General features: G+C 37.6%; 1 protein-coding gene across 4 annotated transcripts in view; it reads left to right on the forward strand.

The window, feature by feature from the left end:
• Positions 1-27,134, forward strand: part of LOC117422328 (DENN domain-containing protein 1A-like) — a 366,743-nt gene that overhangs the window by 106,699 nt on the left and 232,910 nt on the right. For all 4 annotated transcript variants that reach the window (XM_058987167.1, XM_058987163.1, XM_058987165.1 and 1 more), the window contains exons 4-5: positions 2,360-2,409; positions 13,056-13,175. In XM_058987167.1, coding sequence (XP_058843150.1) covers positions 2,360-2,409; positions 13,056-13,175 — 170 coding nt within the window. The remainder of the gene's footprint in view (positions 1-2,359; positions 2,410-13,055; positions 13,176-27,134) is intronic.

Raw genomic sequence — 27,134 nt, forward strand, 5'->3', positions numbered from 1 at the left:
AGTTAAAGGGTATTTAGACCCTAATATATACATGTTTGATTGAAGAACTGTTGGCTCGATGTCATCAAGCCCTTTACACCAAAGTAAAATAATACTGTTAATCCTACTAAACAAGTAATGGACCAACACAGCCTGTTAGTTTAAGTACTCAAAGGTGTGCTGACATTGGTTCTTTCTATGTAACATTTCCAGTTTTTCTATCACTAACAATGATGTAAAGACCTGGATACATCTGGCCTTATGTATTTAAAAGGCAGCCCCAGTATTGAAAGGGTTAAGATCAGATACTGATCAAATCCATGGATTGTCCTTTTGACTTTGTACTTCACGAGATAAGTAGTTTAAAACATGTGTACCATTATAGGCTAGGTGCAAAACACAGATGAAGTCTTTTTATATAGCATGTTATTAACAGTCTTAAAAAGAACAGAACACAATACTCCCACTGCACAGAGCCCTGTACAGAGGAATATAGACGATTCGGCGCATCACTTGGATTTAAAAAGCAAATTGAGACACTTGTTTCATTTGAAACCTCTATAAAAGTGTGACTAGGGAGGTTTGGGGATCGGTTTGGCAGGCTAAATCCTTTTATTTCATTCTGAATGAATTTACAATGGGAGAGTGGTGCCTCTTTTGGGGGCAGATGTATGCAGCAAAAGCTTAAGAAAAACTACCCTAGCTATGATTTGATAGATATACTTTTCATTCATTGTGTTAGGTACATGCGTCCTCTTAAACACAGTGCAATGCATGCGGATACATTTCACACAACAACAGAAACAGTGGCTCGATGTAGTCCAAACCCATTGTGCTCCATTGAGCAAGTCATTAGATTGAGGGGTCTTGCTTCTCATACTGTGGAACCTGTTTAAAAATAAATGAAGTGAAAAGCATCAATTCAGTTAGCATTGATAATTCATTATTATTGGTCATGGAAGTGTTACACATGTAAACTGATCTTTAATTTAGCACACAAGTTCAGATTTGCTTAAGGCAATCCTGCCTCAGCTTGAAGCTGCGTCTGTGGGGTTCAGAAAATTAATTAGCTGCTCGTCACCCAGCCTGAAACTCGGGGGCTTTGAGAACAGCAGACACCACACAGATAATGCAGCCAGCAGACGTGATAGACAGCTCCTAACAGTGGGCTGTTGCAGCTGCAGGTGCTGACTTAATACATGCATTTGATACATAGTTATATTGACACTCGTATGCAGTTTCTTACCAATTTTAAACCCTCTTTTTTCCCCCCAAACCATTTTTTTTTAAAAAAAACAGCATTTTTTAAAGTGTTGCTAAAATGGAGCAGGTGGTGCTTAGGACTTGATCCCTTTAATACAGCTAATCTTCTACCTCTGGGGTCCATCCTTTCAACAGGAAGAGTGGATGAAAGTCATTAATATCTAATTAATTTATTTACTTACACAGGGAACTCCTAGATTTTCATTGAGGTCCCAGGACAAACAGGTTACAAGTCAAACACTACACATTTATATACAACCCAAAACCTTTATTGTGTATTTCTTTTATTTAACCAGGAGTTTAGGGTTGAAGTCTCAAATAAATGAATTGATTAAATTTAGTGTCCTGCTGTTTTTAAAATATCGAGTCTTACAGTATGTATTTTATTACTGTTAATGGACAAACAAGTTATTATGCTGTTAGCCCTTTAACCAACAACACATAATTGTCGTATATATATTTTATTTGCATACTCTTTAATAGCGGTTATATATAATATTTTATATACAATGTATTTTATTGAATAACATTTGCACTAGAGCAAATGAAACCCCAATTTACTAGAACCTTTATTTTAAGTGGAAATTGTTTATAAAGCCTTCAAGCTTTTGTTCTACGTTGGGGTTAGTTGGTGTCCCTGTTTCTCTCTGTCCCTATTCCCTAATCCTTCAGCCCCCTGGGTTCCCTGGTAACAGCTGAAACCCTGGCAGTCACCGTGGTCCTGCCAACCCTGGACTCCTGTGGGTTGGTGTTATTCACCGATATCCATATGGTCAGGCTGGAGAGTGTCCCTGGAGGGTTGTTAACACTGCAAGGCCCTACTTCCCCCTCCTCCCATAGAGCCCCAGCAGCTCACCCATGTGCAAATCTTGATTATTTTTTCATATTTAATGAAGTTTGATCTCATGTATTATTTCAAGTGATTGACTGCTCAAGGCAGTCTTTTTCTCGTTCTTTTTTTTTCTGGGCCCAACTCTAATTGATAAAGCCCTTTTCTTCTCCTTCTTCATCTGTCTCATTTCTTCAGGGCATGTCTGTTATATGGTGCGGTTCCAGTTAATACTGAGATTTATTAGCCCTGTTAGATATATAAATGATCTCCCTTTTCTTTCCACAGGAAGTGCTACAGACTTTGACCAGGTTTTGCTTCCCCTTCTGTGCGGACAGGTACGGTTATCCTTTCAAACTTTTATAATGGTTTCTGTCACAAAGCCATATACAATGTTCTGTCTCTTTAACACAGATTTAAAGCACCCTAGTGGAGGGTAAAGTTGCGCTATCCCCTTTCTGGGCCTTTTTAAAAGCCAGATGTATTTAAAAAAAAAAATATATATATATATATATATATATATATATATATATATATATATATATATATATATATATATATATATATATAATATATATATATATATAATCCTGTTAGTCATTATAAAAAATGTAAAGCTTAGCATCAGGGCTATATGAGTAAAACTAAAGAAACAAATGCTTAAACTTTGAAGTATTTTTCTACAGACTGATACCAAATTTAGACCTGAATTTGTACTGCAAACCTTACCAATAGTTATACTTGATATTGAGACATATTACATCTTTGAAATCTGTTAACATGCTATTGTTTAAAATGTTATTGCTATTTTAAATGACATCATGCAACATTTAATCAATCGATTATTGGGCTCCTGGGTTGCACATCCGGTAAAGGCAGTCCATCCGGAGGACGCGAGTGCTCGTCTTCGTCTCTCCCGAGTTAATTCGGGGGTTGCAGCGGTGAGCCAGGTTGAATAGTAATTGGACATTCCAGAATTTTATTCAATTTGAAAATGAATAAAAATAATTGTTAAAAAAAAAAAGAAAATTAATTGATTATTGGTCGTCATGGCTTTTATTTTTTTAATTCTCAATTAATCATTAATTGATCGGTTCATTGTCCTGTGCCCGTTCATTGTCCTGTGCCCCTCACATATGCAGTACTACATTACCAGCACAGGCATGTTTTCACATATGCAGTACTACATTACCAGCACAGGCATGTTTTCACATATGCAGTACTACATTACCAGCACAGGCATGTTTTCACGTATGCAGTACTACATTACCAGCACAGGCATGTTTTCACGTATGCAGTACTACATTACCAGAACAGGCGTGTTTTCATGTATGCAGTACTACATTACCAGCACAGGCATGTTTTCATGTATGCAGTACTACATTACCAGCACAGGCATGTTTTCATGTATGCAGTACTACATTACCAGCACAGGCATGTTTTCATGTATGCAGTACTACATTACCAGCACAGGCATGTTTTCACGGATGCAGTACTACATTACCAGCACAGGCATGTTTTCATGTATGCAGTACTACATTACCAGCACAGACATGTTTTCATGTATGCAGTACTACATTACCAGCACAGGCATGTTTTCATGGATGCAGTACTACATTACCAGCACAGGCATGTTTTCAGCTGTATTTGGAGACTTTTGTGAAGACGAATGTATTCACTTCTCTCTTTTGATCAGTAAAGTGTTCTCAATGCATTGGTTATTGCTGATTATTACCTGTCTGGTTGGTAATTGCACCTTGGACTTTTCAACAAAACCCTGTAATGTAGTAATCCACAAAGATGACTTATTGTAATATATAAAGCAGCTTGAGACATAGGCCGTGTTTAAAATGAGGGATGACACTCAGGAGAACATGGACTGTATATTTAAAAGCCTTTAGAAGATAATGACCCCCACAATTCAAAGCTAATCAGGACAGAGCAATCATTTACAGCTAAAGCTAATGGGGATTTTGGGGGTTGAAGAAAAACAACATTTAGCAAATGCAGCTACAATAGTATTATAATGTTGTGATGATGAAGTGTAAGGTAGGAGGGTCTCCCTAGACTCTACACTCTGTACCTGCATTACGAGAGCTATTTTCATGCTTACTTTTTTTGATTGTAGATTTAATCTCAGACTTCATATTGACAGAGCTTCAAAGCCACCTAGAACTGTAAAACCCAGTAGCCCTACATTTTGAACAACTGAAAGAAACTTGATGAATTCAATGACACCCTTTCTGACTACACTCTTATTAAATGTTTAAACCCCTGTCCTAATTCAGAAAGCATTGATAAATACCTGATATCGTTCTGCATTATAGGTACCAATGCCCTTAACAAAATATCCAATGTCTCTATATTTGAATTACGCTTCATAGATACGATATCATTTTTAGAGAGAAGATTCACACCTAGTGCCTTTGTTTCGTAACATTTTAAATATTAATGTATGTTTTCATTTTTAATTCTTATTAGTTTTGGGGGTTTTGGTGTACATTCTCTTCTTTTTAGCCTGTCATTTACATAATTTGTCATTTAGAAAATGATATTATAATACCATTCTTATTCTACTTCTACTTTTACATTAAATATATGCCACCAAAAATGTTACCCGAGTCATTTGTACCTGTGCAGTTTGTATGCAGTTGTTTTCTTGTACTTGAAGTAAATAGTATGAAACTACTATATATATATATATATATATATATATATATCATGTGTTCAGTGTTTTTAAAGTTAAATCTACAAGGAATAAACTAGGATAAATGGAACATTGTACTACAAAAACATGACTGTCTTGACATTGCTGGCAATAGCTGTAGCTTAAAAGCCGTGGCATGACAAAGAGCGATGTGATGTACCATGCCATTGTGTCTCAACAGGGAATGGATGTTTCAAATGTTAGAGGTTTAAATGGTTATTTGTATTGTGATGAAACTACCCCCTCTTATGTTTTCATTACCTACTGCTAAACAAAGGAACAGATTCACTATGCATTTTCTATAGTCTTTTTCTTAAGAAGGAAAAAACAAACACATTTTTTTGTAAGTGTACAAAACTTTAAATTCTCACTAATCCGATCCCTGTTTTGAAACCTTGCTATCCTAATAAAAAGCACTGACAGCAGCGGTACACATTAAATACTCCCTAGTATATGCTCTTAGAATGTGTGTAACCGCATCACAAAAACAAATCAAACAATATCGCTCCGCCAGTTTTATTTGTAACAGAATGTTGTTTTAAAGGAAGTGGAACCCTTTTTAATAACATGTCAGCTGAAGAATGGATAAATGAAAATGCTACAAGGGCCTCGGAGATGTCTACTGACGCTGTACAAGCAGTACAGACAAACTGTAAAATACTGTGTACGCAAACTAACTTTGAGTAAAAAAATATGTCAATTATTATATTAAAATAACATCACAATCCAAATAAAGTGAACATGTGCTGCATTGTTTTGTTATAATAGCAAATCGCTGATTTGGTGGTTCAATATGTGCCTCTAAAAACACCAGTCGAAGGCACCAACTGAGCAGCTGCCCCAGTGCCTCTGTACTGCAATGCAATGCGTAGGAGTCCTTTTAAAAGGGGCATGTTTTATATCAAAATCTGGTTATTAAGTGTATGAGGGCCCTATCAAGTCACTGGACAAAAATAGAATGAAATGTCTGAAGAATCCGACAGCTTTTTCCACGAAGCAGACCAGGTCCAGCCAATGTGAGTGAAACAAATATCTGGTATACTTGCAGGCCATTAAGAAAAAATGTAATCAGTAATACAATGGCAAAACTGTGTTTTAAAAATGCTGTTTTGTACACATTTTATAGAGAAGCTCATATGCAATATTGCTATAAAATAAATTAAAATGATAATTGAATTATGTTGTAACATTGAAGTGTAAAAGCAATAAGGCATCACCAGGCATTATGGACCATTTGGATATGTTGCCCAAACGGTCCATAATGCCTGGTAATGCCCTCTGTGTCAGGTCTTATTACTGGTTTTGCTTTAAATATATGTTTAGAAAATTTACAAACAATGCATTTTGAATATGGTACAGATTGTGACCAATATTCCAAACAAATCACTAATCTAAAGAACTGGTTTGGTTTCCCTGGAGCGTACTCAAATGCATCCTGGAGTCTCTCTATACCTTGTCAGTGCAATTGGCATATAGCAGTGTGTGGCAAAGTGCCCGCCCCTGTGTGTATTTTGTGTGTTATGTGTTGTATGTATGGTGCGTATGTTAATGTTGGTGTATAGAGATTGGTACACGGGATATAAACAGGTCTGTGTTTCACGTGTATTTAAAAAGTGTAGATTTGTATTTAGGCACGAGGAGAGCACAAATCACTTCACGTGCTGATTAAATGTAATATGTGAGCACGGGGTTGCACAGAATTAATTCACGTGCTGGGATTCAAGTGAATAATTAATTAGTAATTGAATCCCAGCACAACAGTATATATAGAGACACGTAGCATTCAGTCGGGGTTGGGTGTTCGAGAGTGGAGAACGGGTGTGGAGAAGGAGAAACTAGAAAGTGAAAGAAAGTGAAAGATCGTAAATATAAGTGTTTGTTCTCACCGTGTTTGTTTGTCTCCGTGCACCGTTTGTTAAGTGTTAGTTCGTTTTGTCTGTCTATTTATTTTGGCTTAAAGTGCCGTGTCCTGTTTTGTTTCAAACTTTTTATTTTCTGTTCTGTTTATTAAATGCTGAGCGCGATCACGCGCTCAGCCTCACCAAAACCCCAAGTCTCTGTTGTTTATTTCCTGGCTCTGGTCTGACGCCACCCACTCTGGCCGTCTTTGTGACACAGTGATAGAAACACAATGCAATACAGCAGGAATTTCTGAAGACATTTTCACAACCACCTCGCAGGCACTGTGTCGAATAGATAAAGAGAAAGCTGAGTAACTGACAAGCTAAGTCCCTGTGTCTATGAAAATAAACTATTGTTGTAGAAAACAAATGGTATTCCTACTTGGAGTGCTAACCAGTGCTTTACAATCTATTCCCTTACCTCTTATAATCAGCACTAGTACTCGTATTGTGCATTGGTTATTAGTTTATTTGGGATATGCAAATGTTTCAGATACAATGATGTAGATAAATCTCCAACTCGAAGAAACAGGGTAACAGAAAGCAGCCCCAGCTTTTCCCCTACACAGCTGTATTTAAAATATCTCAAATAAAACTATAAACAGCAAATCTTCAAAATAAGAAAGGGGAGTTCAGTGATAATACTGCTTGTGTTAATAAGAGCTACAGTGGATTCAAAAGATTCATTTACAGTAAAAGGTGTGTATCCATACATAGTGTAGGGTGAGCTTGTCCCAACAATAAACCAATCTGTTCATTTAACTCTATTTGCATCAGTACTTTGTCATATGTAAATGTCTGCTATTTCACAATATTTAAAGAAACATTGTCCTACTAGAGGGAGATCTACATATGTCCTTGTGGCAATGTGCCCCGCCCCTGTGTGCATTTCTGTGTTGTATGTTGCATGTGGTGTGTTAGTGTTGGTGTATAGATATGGGTGCACGGGATATAAATGGATGTGTGCAGCACGAGTTATTTATTGCACTTCACGTGCATTTAAAGTATTTAATATGCGAGCACGGGGTTGCACAGAATTAGTTCACGTGCTGGGATTCAAGTGAATAATTCATTAGTAATTGAATCCCGGCACAACAGTATATATAGATGCACGTTTTACTCACTCGGGGTTGGGTGGTCGGTGAGTAGTGAACGGGAGAGAGAGGAGGAGAAATCTAAAAGAGTAACAATTGATATTGCATACTGGTAGGACCAGCACAATACTTGTTTGTTTATTTTTACTCACCGTGTTTGTTTGTCTGTTAGTCCATCGTTTGTTTAAGTGTTAGTCCGTTTTGTTTGTCTATTTATTTTGGCATAAAGTGCCGTGTCCTGTCTTCTGTTTAATAAAACACTGAGCGCAGCAGCGTCTCAAGTTCACTACCAACTACCGTCTGTCTGTGTACTCCTTTCTGTTATGACATAACCTCTAAAGCCAGCTTGTCACAGTCCTCCATATAGAAAGTGGTAGCTGGCCAATATATATATTGTATATAGGTGCCCTCCTAAGTAATAACCCCAACAAATGTTAGTAAAGGGACAAGATGGGAATTTTGCTTTCAAGTGACGGGCAAAAATGAAAAATGTACTCTGGAAGTTGTTTCACCTTTAATGAAACTATCAAATGGATTATATTTGCAGAAATGAACTTCTCTGTTGCCAGATTCTTACTTTGCCCAAGTGTTTGTAGGCCCACTTGTGCAATTCTTCTAATTGTAAAGTAATGGGCTTTGCATCCATTTCTGAATTTGAGCACCAATATCATCTTTGTAATATGTACCACATCTCATAATGCTTAACAGCACACTGAAGTCTGAAGTTGTTTATAGATGGCGCTCACATTAAAAATGGATGCCAAGTAGGGAAAAAATTGAAGTGGCCACATTTTCTCAAGTGGGCCTACATAGGGTTTGATACACATGGAAAAAATAAGAATGTGACAAAAGATAAGTACATTTTTGAAAACATGGTGTTTGGTAGCCCCATTAAAAGTATGGTAAAAATTGTTTACATGTTATGTTGTAGAACAGAAAAATAAAGTACTGTTTGTTTAGGGATCTCAGGAAATTAAAACTGAACGTGATGTCCCAGTCAGTCTTAGATGAAAGGCAATTCTTTTTTTTTTTTTTTCTAACAGCTGTAGGCCCTCTTCAGAATGTGGAGCCTTGTTCTGTCCTCAGGTATACTCCATGTGCTTTTTACAGCTTTGTTTCATTAACTGTGAAGGGACCTGGAGAGCTTATTTCCGTGTGAATTGATCTTTCAAACATTAACAAAATACTTGCAAGAAAATGTCAGACAGTCCTGTAGATAGTGAACGACTATTAAATGTGTTGAATAATCTCAATTATTGTGTTGATCAGTAGTAAATGAAACCTTCATATATTTTACACAATAATACATTAAAAAAAAAATCAGAATACAAAATAAAATCACTGTTTACTACGCTACAGATCGAGTGTGTTTTGTATTCAGTTGGAAGTGCCTCACATATTATGAATGTATTTGTGATATTTTGCAGTTTGTTGTTTTGCAGTTTGATGTAGAAATTTAGCAATTTTATTTTAACATATAGTATAAAACTCTTAGTTCAAGTTTGTCTGCTACCGAAATCTTTTTATACTGTGTAGTCCTTTTTGTGTTGTGAGAATAAGACCACACATGCCAATAGTACATGTATTGCCATTAATATAGTGTACATCTCAACCTGCATTTGCAAGATTATTATACTGTACATCTCAACCTGCGTCTGCAAGATTATTATACTGTACATCTCAACCTGCGTCTGCAAGATTATTATACTGTACATCTCAACCAGCATTTGCAAGATTATTATACTGTACATCTCAACCTGCGTCTGCAAGATTATTATACTGTACATCTCAACCTGCGTCTGGAAGATTATTATACTGTACATCTCAACCAGCATTTGCAAGATTATTATACTGTACATCTCAACCTGCGTCTGCAAGATTATTATACTGTACATCTCAACCTGCGTCTGCAAGATTATTATACTGTACATCTCAACCTGCGTCTGCAAGATTATTATACTGCACATCTCAACCTACGTCTGCAAGACGTTTCCTATTTCATTTTCTTCTTCTTTATTTATTTTTTTACTGTCCCCTTATGGTTTTATGATGTTTGCAGTCATTCGGAGTTGCTCAAATCGCAGTTACTCAAATACTGTGTGTACTATTATGTTACTGTGTATCAGTGCTTTCACCAGTGTTTAGTGTTTAGTGTTTCTTCAGTTCTGGTTGCCTGTCATAGATATGTGTAACGGAGGCTAGATTAACCCAAATGTCTTTATAACAGTAAGACCCATCTTGTAATTTGCACTTGGATGAAGTTTTCTTTTGTTTTGCTGGCACTGCACTGTTTTACTAACATAATGTTACACATGTCTATGGCAGGCAACTAGAACTGAAGAGCAGCTCCTGAACTCAGTCAAAGCATTTTAACACAATATTCAAGTAATTGCAATAAAAGCCATTGCACAAAAAAAGGTAAGTAACTGAAGAAAATGAAGCTTCCTGGCCTTTAAAGTAACAAGACAGAACAGTCCACACAGTAAAACAGGCCTATTTCTTGTTCAGCCTTTCCTCTGTGTTTTAGTGTTTATTTTGCTAGGTTATTGGCAAACTCCTGATAATATCTACTTTTCTTATTTGCTCCATTTTTGATATACATATATGTATTCTCTTCTGAATGTACCCATCATAATGAAATGCATGCTGATAGCTGCCAAACTGTAATATAATAATTCTGTGCTAAATAAGTAAAACATTTCAAATGGTCTCTATATTTTGTATTGAAATTACGATTACTTATTATGAAAAACATTAAACAAAGACTAGAAGACAAGACATTTTTAGAATGGTACAGATTACGACCAGTGAACTGCTCTGAACAGGGTCCTAATTTGGATTAGCATTAACAAATAATGAATTCAATAAATTCAAGGAAACAGCAGCAAGCTTTGTGTCTAATTTCATTATCGTTTGTGTTCTATTTGTGTATGGAAAGTACAGTATAATATACTATGTTCAGTATATTTAAAAACCCCAAAACAAAGAAAAAACAGAAACGGTTATAAATATGACCCATTAAGCAGGTAATTTATCTTGTGCTTTTGCAATCTCAGTTTGATGCGGTGTTATAATGATACCATAGCTTATTTCTTAGCATTAAAGGCCTTGAAGTACCTGAGAAAGAGAGAGATGTAAATCAGCTCATTACTGTACTAGAGCAGCCCGAGAGTGCTTTTGAAGATTTAGTGTAACATGAGTGGAAATGTAAAGGATTGAATCCTGCTTGCTTGTATTTGTTGCTACAATAACAAACATTAATTGCAAGTAAAACAGTCGAGTAGACTCTTCTTTGTTTAGTTGTATTGGTTCTGGTAATGCATCACGCAAACACTCTTTTATAGTTAACAGTTAATTTTGTTTAAGTTTGCCAGACAGCTAATTACTACATGAAGGATCCGACTCACCTCTGCATTCAAACTTCCATAGTAACTGATACAGATGCTGAATGCTAGCGCCCTCTCTAGGTGATTAAACAAATCAGCAGTTTATTTTAGTCGAAAGCACAAGTGCTCAAGTCCAGGGGGGTGTCTGTTTAGCTGCTAGGAGGCAGAGATGAGAAAATATATATATAAAAAGCCCTTTTTGCTTATCTTGCGAAGGGAAACTAGAGAGCAACCACAAGCATTACTAGTTTGATACACAAACATAATTTTTTGTTTATACCAGCGAAGCACACACTTTAAGGTCTCCACAGAGATTTATTTCTGTGATATTATAAACATTGTTTCCAACCTCAGTGCTGGAGATAAGCTGCCCCTGGCTACGGCCTACAGTGCATGTTCCTGCCTAGATTACAGTCATTCATATCATGAGTTTAGGACACGCCTGTGCAATATAGAACACAGCGTTGTGTATGTTGGGATGTCCTTCAGGTATGTTTCATTTGATATACAAATCAATGACCTGGATGCTTTAATGTATAAAGAGTGCATCTCCCTGTTGCAAGCCAGTTTCAGTTGATGGATGGCTGATGGTCGCCACTATCCAGCATGGCCATTTCCATCTAATAATAAGTTACCATTCAGTGCATGAGCAGCTGTTAAATAGCCTGTTTTAACAATGCAATTGCATGAGAATTCATGACTTGTGCTACCTAAAGATCTGATTTTACTGAATGTTTTAGACTAATACGATATCTGATAAATGGATTTAGTTTATAGTTCAGAATAAGAAATATAAAAAAAGGCAAGGTTCAACCTGATTGATATATAGATGCTGTATAAAATAATAACCTTTTTTGCTGAATACATGTTAAAAACTATATTGACTCTTGTGAGTGAGCTTGTGTAATAAGTAGGGTTAACTATATGTAAACAAAACACCATTATTTCACATGGTTTTGCATTTAAAACAAGCTACAATGCTCCTGATTATAACTATGGAACATGCATGATCCGGAGGGCCTGTCTGCTGCTCGGTAGTGCAGTTCAGTCATTAGCAGCATTTGTTACAACTGAATGGTAGCTTAGTTTGCTTTCAGTTCTGTGTCTATTAGCCATGACAAGTTGAAGAGGGGGACAGCAGTTTAGAGACAGACGCTTGTGGTATCTGGTGAACCAGGTAGTTATATTTAAATTGTTGCTGTTTTAAACTTGTATTAACACCTGAACTAAGTGGTCTTCCTAGCCAGTAAACACATTAGATTTGTCACCTTTCTCTGTATTTAAATTGGCATTAATTACCTGTGCTTGTCATATGAACCCTGTAACTTACCAGTATACCAAAAATGTTGTAATATTAACCGAAAACATCTGGAGCACACACTGTGAAAATGTCCCTCACTCGAATGGTATTGTTATCCAGATTGAATCCCTGAGGTATATAAAAGCTGCATCTCCCTGTTTCCGTCAAAATAGCAGGATTCTGTATAACGCATTAATGTATGGAAACGGTAAACCAGAATAAAAATCTAAATAGATTTTTACAGCCTAAGATAATTTTAATTGTTATTAATGACTAACTAAATTAACGTTTTTGATTATTTTATCAGATGCCTGTCCTTCCTTTCTTTCTTTCTTTCTTTCTTTCTTTCTTTCTTTCTTTCTTTCTTTCTTTCTTATTCAGTGAACACAAGCAGGCATGCAGAGGTACAAAGGAATGAAGCAGTGCAATGTGGCAGTATTTCTGGAAAAGTTCATTTCCGTAAAAGCAGTAGCATAGCTAAAAGGAAGTGTGGCATGTTCACTGACTCGGTCGTGGAGGGACGGGATGGGACAAAATGTGATTCAAGCAGGGTCTGGGGGGTGAGAAGAAATAATGTTTTTTTTCTTTCTTTTCAGCCTAACGGTCAGCCAAGTCGGCCAGAACTTCACGTTTGTGCTCACTGACATTGACAGCAAGCAGAGGTTTGGCTTCTGCCGATTATCTTCTGGAGCCAGAAGCTGCTTTTGTATCCTGAGGTAAGGAGAGTGTGGCTACGGGTGGGCTTGAGAAACCGTGTCAGCAATTCAACACCCAGCTGTCAGGGTCACTGTTTCATATCCGTTCCCAAACAAGACACTACAATTTGGAGGAAGCGAAGTGCCCTTTTCACATCTTTTCTGAGGGCAATGACACTCTTTAACATGGCGTCTGTTATAAGGACTGTTTTCTTATATCTTTGGAGCAATGCTGAAATAAACACCCTAGGTGTTCTGTTTATTGAAATGTCTTCCCTTGGCCACACACAACGAGCAGTCACACACCATATATTTCAAACTATCCTGCAGGCTTGTGTATATGCTGTCACATACATTTTCGTATTTATTTATATTTTACATGAGAAGAGAATTGGATCTCTCGAAGTAATGGGGGCTGACGTGCTTATCTTTCTTGTTTGTGTCTTGTATGAAGCTCAAGTTTCAGTTCTGTCACAGGATCAATTCACTTCCCAGTGCAGTCCTCAATTCTGCACCCAGAGGCTTTGTCATTGCAAGGATTACCTTGAGTGCTCTATCGTGAACACACTGTCACCGGGAGTCTTAGTTTAGAGGCTGCAGTAATACGTCCCAACGTATAATGAGCATCCAAATGACTCTTGATGAACAAAATGGCTGGTAACCTGATCTGTATTACTCTATATAGTGGTCTCTACCTATGTTTTGGGGTCAGTATATTAGGAGTGGATTCTTTGATAAGAATTTTAAAATAAAGCCCCCTTAGAAAATGTTACCACAGGAAATGTGCACTGTAGTTTTTCTGTTTTCCCATGTTTTTCCCATTGTTCTGCTATTCATAGTTTACCGTGGTATAATATGCTTTACCTTGCCCCTGGGCTTCAAAGTGATGTGCTTTATTACACTTTGCTGTGCTTTTACTAGGGGTCTTTTTATAAGGGTATATGTGTATTTTCTATCAATGACATATGTTAAGCTGTACTAATATGAGAGCCTGAATTCAGTCTGTAAAATATACATTTTTCCAGGTGCACCACATTTATGTGTATAGGTATAACTATTCAATATTTGAATATGAAAACATATATATATATACACACAAAATATATATATATATATATATATATATATATATTAACACAATACTTGAAACTAAACTAAATGAATGCCCCTAATTTGAGTTTAAAAGCAAACAAACAAGTATTTGCACTCCGGGGTTCTTTAAAACCACTTCAGCTAATCCATAACATCTTAGCGTGTACCATTTTGTTGTTTGCTTGGCTCTGCATAAACTGGTATGTAACCAATGTTTGGAGAGTAAGGGATCACACACACACACACAGTTTGTATTACTATCTGTCTCTGTTGTTTTGAAACCCCAGTATTTCTAATGGAACAGGCAGGTGGGTGGGATTCTCTGCAGTGGAGTTTATCTAATTGTGGTGAAAACTGCAGTAGACATTCTTTAGCACAAGTTGTTGATAGTGTTCCAAATCTTAAAAACAAAATGTGCTTTTCCAACAAGAAAATGTCTTACCACAAGAAACACGGTTTGCCCTACTGTTATGCTCGATTCTATGTGGTTCACAGTTCAAAACAAGATGAAGCACTGAAAAGAAAAGAAAAAAAAAAACTTGAGACAATTATTTCAGAAAGGTTACACGGCATCTTTAAGTACTCTTCAGAGAAGAAAGAAAATACATTTTGCGCGGCTTTCTAAAGGATACACAGCAGGGAGTGGTGAGATGTGATAAATATGCCACACAGATTCTGGTGATGGGCTACATAACCCATGCATCAAAGGCAAGTGCCTTTATGTAGGTCTGCTGTCAAAGGTGAATTATTTATCATAATGTGCTGCTTCCAAGCTGTTCGGGCATCAAGAGTAAAACGCATATTAAAGCAAAAACATTTGATTCCAAACCTATTTGTTTATGGGGCTGCTGTTCCTGACAAGACAGCCGATGTGAGAACATATCCAGCCCCGTCCTGATTAGCTGAATCAACCAGGAACAATGAACTGCTGCTGGATTGTGTCCTATTGTGCGCTATTGTGTACAAGAGAATAAATTCCTCCTGTGTCTTTGTAGATTCTATGCTGTACTGTACTGAATGAATTGTGTATTTGTGGCAGAGAAAACACTGTGGAGGAAAAAATACTAGTGTTGGGCAAACATACTGTAGGTGTTTCATGTTGATATATTAAAATCAAGTAAATACTGTTTAATTTGTAATTAGCAGTTAAACTATAGTATAGTATAGCTCAAAAAGACAGTTGATAGATACTTGGGAGGTAAAGAGTAAGTCACGTTGCTTTACTTGCATTTTCCATTTACTATTCCATGGTGTTTGCAATAATTCTGAGTGGTTCTGGGCAGCTACTTTTTCTCTAAATCCTGCTTCACCTGGCATTACCTGCTTTGAGCTTGTATTTATATGTGGAGTAGGTGGGGCTGCCAGATGTGAATGCTCCCATTGCTACACGGTTTGAATGGAACAAGGAATTCTGTTCCTGGCACTTAGGATTCTCCAGACGACCGCAAACAGATTTAGAGAACAATGATAACTCAATATTACAGCAACAGAACCCACAACCACTCAGAATGATTGAGAAGATCATAAAATAGTAAGAGAATTGGAAAAACAATAAAAACAAAAAAACTAACATATCATATACCCCACTACATTACATTCCACAAGTATGTCAGTAACGTGACTTTACATACAAACTTGGAGTGAACACTGTCATGATAAAGGCGAGTCTGCAGTACTATATATACAGTGTACATAGAAATATGACAGACAGATTCTTATGATTTGTATCAGAAAGAGAGTCTTCAATGAATCTATATTTTTTTGGGTTTTTTGAATGGTTGGGGGGAAAAGTTTAAAAGATTACAGCAGTAATTTGTTTCCATGTTCGAGTTGAGAATCAATGTAAAAATGCTTTTATATTGTGTTTTTGCACAGTAATTACTGAATTTGGATGACAGATGATATCAAATGATGACATGATATATTTTACATGATTACACATTGTTAGTTTAACATATGAGCATTGAATAATTTGTATTGATTTTCATAGCACTAGCAGAACTAGGCTTGGCAAATTTTTTTTTTAAAAAAAACTATTCCAGAGGAATATCCATCTGCCACTCCTCTCTTCATTGTAACCTGTTGTATCAGTGTTGTGCAACTATGGGACAATAACGCACTCGCTACTGTGTAAGCAACCAAGACACCTGCATTCACTCTTCAATGCAATTCCTCTATAAACGTTTCCTATAGTAGAAGCATAGGAAAGTGCAATAAAGACAGGTAAAGCATAGGGAAGCACAGTGTATGGTACAGCGCATAAAAAATAATAATGAAAAAAAACAAACTGGCATAGTAAATGCACAGGGAAAAGTGCTAAACTACTGTGCACATTTACAGTGAAGACTTTTATAAGGCTCCATAGGAACTAAAATCCTATTTACGAGGAGCAACCTTATTGCAAGACTTCTTCCCAAGAACCTGTTGTGCGCAAACATTGCAGGCTAAGGAATGCCAACAATGCAGCTATCACTGCCTCTGCTACTCTGTTTACCCGCTGTCTGACTGTACAGTGTGTTAGTAGTGTGGTATTAGCAATCTGGTGCTTTCAAGGCAGCGGCTGGGTTTTTATCACTGTGCTATTGAGTGTTAAGTGTAATCAGGTACTACATGCTGGTAATGCTTAACAATCTAACTGTAGTATAAACTATAGGATTACTGTGCCACTTAACTGTGTGCTGTCATATTCCTACGCAACAGAACCTTTTGTGATTGGATGTGAAGGGATACAGAGGACAAGGCAGGTTTATCAGGTTGTCTTAAATACAATGTGCATACCAGAGAGTAAAAAAAACAGTAAATGTTTTATTCAATTAAAATTACTAAATATACTGTAATAAAACGATCATAATATATATATATATATATATATAATGTTAAGGGCGAGACCCGGTGGTCTGGCGAGTCTAGTTTTGCCCGGGCCAATCTAGTTTCGCCAAGGGCTTCTGGGAAAATCCCGAAGTTACCACTTTTTTTCAGGCGAATCTAGTTTGGCCCAGAACTGCCACTGAAAACCCAGCACACAGTCGCTACATTGTTGTCAGAAGTGGAGGCGAGGCAGATACCCCGGCACGCACTTGGAAGCTGGCAGGGGAGAGTGTAGAAATGCAGAACTAGACTCTCCCAAAAAATTGGCATAGGCAAAACTTGACTAGACCAGCATCGATGTTGAAGTGCTGGACAAAACTAGACTCACTTGGGCTAGCCCCGAAATTCAGTGAAAACTGCTGAAAAAACGGGTTTCATCCCGACGTCTTTTTCAAGTTTGGGCCAATCTAGATTCGCCTGATTGGACGCGGGTGACTGCCGAAAAAAAGTGGTAACTTCGTGATTCGCCCAGATGCCCTTGGCGAAACTAGATTGGCCCGGGCAGAACTAGACTTGCCGGGTTTAGCCCTTAACATATATATATAAATATGTAATATAATATACATATGAAACAATGTTAGAAAAATGGCTGTGTTGATCAAGACTATGTTGGGGGCAAACTTCTTGACTAACTTGGCTGGTGGCACTACTAGGACCAGCTGTAAGTAGAGAGGAGACATTTATGAACAAGAAGAACAACACATTGCTTAAGATCACTATGATGTTACAGACCTGTCTCAAGTATTGGAATTAGTAAATTAATGGGGCATGAAATAACAAGAGAACATTACATTTATTGCAATGTATTTAATTTATGCAAGCAATTGTAAATAGGAAATGTGTAACTCTCAATTGCAATTTATGAGGATTCATAGTAAGCTGTATATCAAAATACCACAAAATCCTTCGTACTGTAGGGAAGTTAAAGGATGTACACTAGAATGTTGCACCCCGGCATACACCTGCATGGAAATCCTATCTCTGCACCACGCTGAAACTCAATCGGTGACTTTCCATGTTTTGTCTGAAGGCTATAATGCCCTGTATACTCTGTCTGTCTCTCTTAACACCCTCCTCGACGCAACCCTGCTGCTGTTTTATTACAGTCATCTCGGTTATAGTGTGTACAAACTCTCAGCTCCCAAGTGGGGTGGAGTCTATATGAAAGAGACTTGACTAAATGAGCTGGACAGTTTGTCTCTGTTAGTATTTGTAGCTGAACTCTACATAGCATGAATGTTTTTATTTGGAATCAAGTCGCCAAGATTTAAACATATCTAACTTGCAAGTACATTTTGACATTTTAATTATCTATATACATTTGAATTAATAAAACATAAATGAAACAATATTTAATATGTATTTATTTGTAGGGACTTGAAACCAGTTTAATTATAAATATTACTACATTGTATCAACATTATGTATTCAATTAATTTATAAAACAATTCGCGGAATGTGATGCCTGTAACCAGAAATGCTTAGAGGGGTGGGGAGTCATCAACCCTGAAACCTGTGAAATCACTAGTACTTGTACATCAGCACCTTGTTACTGCAGAGGCTTATAGCAGGCTCCCTCGCACTCCCTCCTCCCCCTCTCTCTCATCCCCTCCCTCGCTCCCCCTCTCTCCCTCCCACTCTCTCTCTACCTCAAAGGGTGCAAGTTGAGATTTTGTTTTAATTGAGCAGAAACATGTGGAGGGATCAGAAATATCTCTGGGGATTACAGAAAAATTCCAAATTTGTACTACTTGCAGCTTGTGTTTAGAGCAAGGGTCTGCTGGGAATAAATGTAGTTAGTGTGACCTTTGACTCTGCAAACTGTTGACATGGACGACAGCCAGAAAGTGGCCACAGAACGCCTTTGTTAAGCTCATTGATGGCTCCCTACAAGCTCTAGTTAGTAGAAGTTGCCAGCTCAAATCTATGGAATGCAGAGCCCTCTTTTCCCATGCTTTGGAAACAGAGGTGGACCCTTAAGCAGCAAGACTTCTTTAATAGGACTACATCGCATAAGCTCAATTGAAATTGACAGTTTCCTGGCTTGGGGTTGCCAACTGGCAGAGCAATGAAGCATTGGGACAAACAAGCCCTTCAGGGACGCACAGGCCACTGTTTGTACAGCGGCAGCAGAAACGTAACCTGCTTGTGCCATGATACCTCTTAACTCAACATGAATACCCTGTTGATGTCTGAACCAGACTGCTGCTTCCGTTCCAGCTGGAGACTTCTACAGTAACCTGTAAAGGTGCATACAATCTTAATACTAATACGAGAAAAAGCCGCCCGGCCCATCAAGGCTCGTCTCTTGTTAGCCATTCGCCTCTACTAGGGGGATGTACCGTAATTAATAGGACAGGCTACTCTTTTAAAAATGTTTCCAGTGTTTTAGATCCTACTACTTCACCTGGTGGGCAATTCCATTCATTTCTGTGAAAAAATTGCTTCTTCCCTTCTGTTCTAAACTTACTTTCTCAGCTTTCAGTGATGCCCTCGTGTTCTACTCGCTGTGCTAAATTATATATCTGTATATGTTATAAAAGTATTTTCTTTGATTAACTTTAGTTATACCATTTATGATTCTGTGGACTTCATTCACATCCTCTCTTTCCCTTCTTTTTTCTTGACTGAAGAGAATTTATTGTTTAATCTTTTCTCATAGCTATATTCATAATTATTATTAGTATTATTATTATTATTTATTTCTTAGCAGACGCCCTTATCCAGGGTGACTTACAATCGTAAGCAAATACATTTCAAGTGTTACAATACAAGTAATACAATAAGAGCAAGAAATACAATAACTTTTGTTCAAGCAAAGTACAAGTGTGACAAACCACAATTCAATAATACAGCAGATAATAGTGATAGTTACATCAGGATATGATTAAATAGTGATAGTTACATCAGGATGTGATTAAATACAAAGTACTACAGGTTAAACACTTGGCAGATTAGAGTATTCTGAAGTACAGGATTAAATGCAGTAAAATAGGGGGCAGATAAGAGCAAAATAAAGCACATTTGCATGAAGGGTGATAGTGTCCCAGGATACAAACAGAGGAGTTCTACAGGTGTTGTTTGAAGAGGTGAGTCTTAAGGAGGCGCCGGAATGTGGTCAGGGACTGGGCAGTCCTGACATCTGTAGGAAGGTCATTCCACCACTGCGGAGCAAGGGTGGAGAAGGAGCGGGCTCTGGAGGCAGGGGAGCGTAGCGGAGGTAGAGCTAGTCTTCTAGTGCAGGCGGAGCGGAGAGGTCGAGTGGGGGTGTAGGGAGAGATGAGGGTCTGGAGGTAGCTGGTTGCAGTCTGGTCAAGGCATCTGTAGGCTAGTACAAGAGTCTTGAACTGGATGCGAGCGGTGATCGGGAGCCAGTGGAGCGAGCGGAGTAGTGGAGTAGCATGGGCGAAGCGAGGCAGAGAGAACACCAGGCGGGCAGCAGAGTTCTGGATGAGCTGGAGCGGACGGGTGGCGGACGCAGGGAGGCCAGCCAGGAGGGAGTTGCAGTAGTCTAGGCGGGAGAGTACCAAGGCCTGGACCAGGAGCTGGGTAGCATAGTTGGTGAGGAAGGGTCGGATTCTTCGGATGTTGCTCAGGAAGAATCGGCAAGTGCGTGCCAGAGTGGAGATGTGCTGGGAATAAGAGAGGCAGGGGTCCAGGGTGACTCCAAGGTTCTTAGCGGAGGAAGAGGGAGAGAGTGTGGTAGATTCCATAATACTCATTATAATCATAAGTAATAATGATAATAATCATAATAATATCATCAAACCCATTTAATATGACCTCTGTTATTGAATTTTTCTACTGATTATTTGGAAATAAACATATTGGCTGTTTATAGTTGTCGTACAGTATTGAAATGTTCTGACATGTACATCATACACTTCATGTGTACAGCTTGTTCATGTATAAATTACAATGTGTTCTACATGTATGGCACAGTAGAAATCTAATGAAATAAACAAATGAATGACCAATACTGAGGCACACGTGTTAACATAATAAATAAAAACAGAATTATTTAATTTTTTTCTAATTTTTGTAGTTGCTAGCCAGAAATGAACTCCTGATTAAATCTACCTGGAAAATGATCAAAACTAATACATTGATAATAACCACTGTATGCTCATAGTGCGTGAAAATGAAAGTCCCAGTTGCGATCCATTTTTCTCTGTAGATGAGCTTTAGCTAATACGTTTTTTGAACCCAGCCAAGTATTTGTCTTTTTCTTTTTCTCTGGAATCTCACAGCAATCCCTGCACTGTGTTGAGCCATCCAGGTGCCAGTCCTTATTAACTAACACTGAGCAGTGCAATAATGACAACATGTTTCTTGAAGAACAAATTCAATTAGAAGGAGGAGGCCTTAATGCTTTTATTTTGTGTACCATCTTTTTGTGTTTCTTAGCATTATTTCTGACAGACTGACATTACACAACTCTGACTGAATGGTAAAAGGAACCCAAAACAGTGGAAATGTAAACTGTCAGGCTGTTGACTTTAGACAGAATGTCTATCACTTCTCCTTCTTCAGAAAACACAGAGTGTGGAGGCTTCCTGAACTCCCTCCTACAGCTGCTGGGGTAGATTAAACAAACAATGTGAACCATCACAGGATCTTGTTTGGTGAGGTGAATCCCTGCCAGTGGCTGGAGATTAATTAGAGCTCCAGCCCACGGTGGTTAAATTGCCTGTATGGCGGATGGTTATAAGAAATCAATTGAAATTACATTTTTATTTCCTTTCAGTTTGCATCAATGGGAGGCAGTTGGAGGTTTCAGGGAACTATGCAGAACTCTGCAGGGAGTCTAAAAAATGTTTTTTGATCTTATCTCTGTCTAGCCCATGTACAGAACTCATGGGTTTACAAGTGATTTAATTGAATATAATTTTGAATTAAACAGTAAGTAGCTTCAGATTTCATATATATATATATATATATATATATATATATATATATATATATATATATATATATATATATATATATAATATATTTACGCCCCCATAACTTTGTATGATGTTTGAAGTCGTTCTTGGTGTTGAATTCCTCAATGACGGTGCTTTTTGTTTAGATTTTGATGAGTCTGTTTTAAGGTGTATTGACATGAATCCAGGAGCTGGTCATCTGTATCTGTTCCTGCCATCGATACATTAGTGGCTTTTATTTTCGTGAATTTTGCGAGGCACAAGAATTCATTAAATGAATGGGCACCAAAATGGTATTCTACTAATAGTGCTGCACTGCAATGCAATATGTAAAAAGCAGCAGTAATTTGATCCCCGGTGACCCGATGCTCGCCTGATTGTTCACCTGACATCAAATATTGCCTTGATAACTGACATGTGTAGTAAACTGTACAGTATTACAGTACTGTAATAACCAGTACCTGTTTACATTAAACTTGGACTGAGAGACCCCCATCCTGCCCTGGCATTGTTTGATGTTTTTGCTGCTCATAGATGTGAATCCTTTCTGAAACGACTGACCGAAGCTAACATTCTACCAGTTTCTGTTCCAGCACCATGTACTGGAGAATTGTGAATAACAATTTCAACACCAAATTAAAGTCATAGTTCAGTGAATGGTATTCTAGCATTGTTATATCTGGATTAGACGAAGGCAAGGATATTTATGATATTAACATGGACTTCAGAGATGATGGAATCAGTGAAGTTGCAGTTGTGATAATTGCATTTACACTAGTTATTAAATCTAGTAAATTGTTATTGAAGTTGTACTAAGTACAGTTTTTTTTTTTTGAGCCTGACTTAAACTGGATTTGATTTATGTATATTTATTTATTGTACGCTTTGGGATGCTTCTCATGAAAAAAATGTTTTAAAAATTAAATGCTGCTGTTGTTGAATAAACTGAAGTCAATTCAACTGAGCTGTGCTTGTGCACTCCACGAATATGAAGGGCCACATTTCTAGTACGGCTACATTTTCTGCCTGTGAAAATAAAAAGGTTTACAATAGGCTAGATCAGCCAAAGAAGAGACAGTGTCATCTAGTGATCTGCCAGTTTAGGAACAAGTGCATTCTGCTGATAATACACAACAGTGGTCTAGATGGTGCTGGTACTAATACAGCATGCAGTATGTGTATGGCAGGCAACTGAAGAACAGCTCCTGAACTCAGTCAAAGCACCTTAACACAGATTGCAACAAGAACCACTGAGACCATTTCATTTAAAGCTATGTACGTGGAACTTCCTTGGACAGCTCTTTTTAATCAGTGTTTTGGATGTAGCAAGCCTCATCTTGGGACTCATAATTTTAGGCTGCTAACTGTTTTTGGTGTTTTATTTGTGGGTGCCAAGCTGGAATCCAACCCTGGCCTCCAGAGGTTCAAGGCTTGAGGGGCAAGTACATTACAGCTCCCTCTAGCTCTGGGCTGGTACCTTATAAGGCAGACAGTCAGTGATGTCTAATTGATTGAAATGGTGACAAATCAAAATACTGTCTTCATTTCAATTATTAAAATGGCATTTATGAAAACCAACATTACAAGCTGTGTGTTTTTGTCTTTAAAAGAAAAGTAAAGAAACTAAATAAAATAAATAGTCAACTCTCATTAATACGGGTTTCAAGGGACTGGCAAAAAATATGTTTTATCAGTAATTCTTATCAGGGGTCTAAGCCAAATACATACTGTCAGTTTTTATTGAAGTTACAGTAACACTGAAATCAGTTTTCAATTACAGTTCAATGAAAATATTTATACATTTAAAAGTACTGTTCATTGTATTGAAAATTACTGTTGTAAGTTAACTTTTAAAACGTATACATTGTAACTTGAAATCTGCATGTCCCGTTCTGATCACAGGCATTTTTAAACCACAAAAGCAAGGCGTCCTTAGCATCAGGGGATTGAGCAAGTCGGAAACGGTTTTGCTGTTCATACACCTGTATTTTTGTATCCCGTTTTTTCAGAATGGTTGACAAAGCATTCTCAGGAATGTTAAAATCTGTAGCAACATGTTTCTTTTTCTTGTATGGTGGTGCATTATCCACCTCTTTCAACACCTCCACTTTTGTCTGTAAGGATAATGCAAGGTTGTTGTGCTGGTCACTCATTTCTATGCTTCATGGAAATGGCGTTGATACAGCACTATGACAACTTGAAATGGATCAGTAGTCCCAAAACAGCACTAAAATATAGTCCAGATGTGCTAATCTGGATGGAAGTTAATACATTGTCCAATATCCTTTACACTCAGCTGTTTGAACGGGCGATTCATTTTGTTCATTTTTTTTTTTTTTTTTCCCCAGAGGGGTCCAAAATAATTGGCACAAACAGGAAATTCGTGCCACATAAATTTGTATTATAAGAAGTCATTTACAATAAGCGACTGTTAAATTTGTCCGGGACCATGTAGGGAATTAGTTTAATCTGAGTTTGTTTTAATAACAATTGACTGTAGATATGGAAAGTATTACGTGTTTATGATTGAGTCACTTTCAGTCACAAATCTTGTAATTGGGAAGATTTCATAGCAGTCTTTTCAACAAATTCAGTTTTCTGTTGAAATGTGGAATTAACTGCTTCTACTATTAACACATTTCTGTGATGTCATCCTTTGGTGTTTTGATTGGTTAATTCTATGAATCTTCTAACTAAAAGTGGCTGAGTGGCTTTGAAGAGAAGGAGAGTGCGGGACAGATATATTGTTGATTAACGCATCCACAGTTTGTGCTACGAATCCACAGAACACTGGATTCGTTAACGAAGCCACAGTCAGAACAATTCAGCAGAAAAGTGAATACCATTTTATTACACAACAATCATTTTAACAATTAGTTAATTATAGTGTTACACATTTCATACGTAACCCTTAGAAAAAAAACAGAATCCAGTTACCCTTAGAAAAAAGGCTTGCGATTTCAGTTCAACATTTCATATTGCTTTTGCTTTCGTTTAATCATTGTTCAAACAAGCTTACAGCTCCCTTACATTTTGCCTGAGCACTTCTTGAAACCCGATCGCTGGCAATGATATTTAGGTCTTCATCAGTAACTTTGCTCTCCATTCCTGGTTCACGTTTCTTTGTTTTTTGAATTTTTATTTTTTTAATGCCACTTTCATGTACTACATCTAAAAGATAGACACTTTTGTTTGTGTAGGTGGGACTTCAAACTCAAACAGTGAGGAACTCTGACAACATTCCCACAACGTGAGAGACAAACTTTTTAACTATTTGAACTAAGTGTCACAAAAGAGCAAAAACAGAATCCAATTACCAAATTAACAATCAATTGAATCTCGTTATTGAACAAATATCATTTAAGTGGCCTAAACAACTCAAAGTGCTGAATCGGTAATATATCAAATTGACTTGTATTTTAAATTATGTATTTAACATTTAATCATAATGTGATATGATTTCATTATTTTTCTTTTCATTAAGTAACAAAAAAGTGTGATTAAGCTCAACTGCCTCTTGTTTAATTGGGACAGCCGCTTATTCAGGATATTTTTACATCTCCTGAGGCATCCCGATAAAGCGGTGCTGACTGAACTCTCAAGCGTTTAGTTTGCCTTTTTGATTGCTTCCCCACACTGTGTGGTTGGTGACAGCGATGCATATATTACCACACCAAGGTCTTTCTCTTGGTGTGCCTGTTCTAGTTCTATCCTCATCCTTTTTGTATTTGGATCTTATATATTTTTTTGACTGGCGTGTAGCACTTTACGTCTGTTGACATTGAATTTCATTTGCTACGTTTCTGCCCAGTTCTGTAGTCTGCAGTCTACATCTTTTTGGATTTCCTGGGCAGCTGTAAGCATGTCTGCCGCTCTTCCAAGCTTTGAGTCATCTGCAATAATTTCAGTTTGGTAAAACAAATAAGAGACTACCAATTAGCAGAGATGGCCAACAAATAGAGGTTAATTTTACCTTTATGATATTAAAATCTGTTTTGTGTCCATTATTTTAAAGTAATCCTCACAGTTGTTTGGTATTTCATGGTAAACAAAACTATTGGGAATTCACATGTATTAATACTGTTGTTTTTATGCAGTACATAACAATTTGAGCAACAGGGAATTTTGTCAGTAACAAATGAAGCGCTAAGTCCCTGCTGTTCCTAACTTCGGAGCTTAACAAGGTTTTTTGTAGACTTGTGTACTTAGTAGTGCCAAGATGAGGCCGTGCCACCTTTTTAAAGTTCAGCCAGGTTGGTGCATGGCACAGTAGTAGCCGGGAAGAACCTGCAGTGGCTTACAAAGGCCCCCTTTAGATGTGCACTTCTCTCTGTACAGGCAGCCAGGCAGTAAGACCTGCACAGTGTGCTTGGCACAGTAGCAGCTCCCAGCCAGCCCCTTCATCTCCTGCTGTTTGTGAGGGCAAAGGCTGTGCCAGATCTCAGATCGTAGCAGAGCTGGGCCTGCCTGCCTGCAAATCTGCTTGTAGTTAGTATGGGGCCTTTTGGCAGCATAGTGCAGCTCATTGATTTAGTTGCAGTCCTTTTTCTTAATATTTTCCATCTGGGCGACAATAGCCAGTAAAGACAGATGCAAAACAAGATTTGTGTTAAAAGTCGTGCTAAAAGATTTTCTCTGAGGAAAAGTTTCCTCCTACTTTTTGTTTTTCAGGGGTAAGGGGTTGGTAGTGGCAATGCCACACCACCTAAGTTTCCTTTTTCCACAAAAGCCTCGACCCTAGAAATTCCAACTTTTCACTGCAGAAATATTCATAGTTTTTTCCGAAGTTTAGTGTTTCTTTTTGTTTGCTAATAATACCTTTCTGAGTGGTTGTGAGTTTTGTTGCTCCAATATTGCAGTCTGACTGACTTGAAGCAGGCCTGGGTTTTAACTGAAGACTTAATCTTCTGAGCCCAGAGAAGTCATGCAACTGTCTCCAACTCCATTTCCTTCACCTGCTTCCATAATAACAGAGTTGACTCATGACTTCTCTGGTACAATTTCCAGAACTCTGACATAGTATGTGAAAAGATTGCAAGTCAGTATTAAAAATAACACTTTATTCAGAGCTTGCTATTAGCAATCAAAGTGC

Source organism: Acipenser ruthenus, chromosome 15 (genome assembly GCF_902713425.1).
Source record: "Acipenser ruthenus chromosome 15, fAciRut3.2 maternal haplotype, whole genome shotgun sequence".
NCBI classification, from domain to species: domain Eukaryota; kingdom Metazoa; phylum Chordata; class Actinopteri; order Acipenseriformes; family Acipenseridae; genus Acipenser; species Acipenser ruthenus.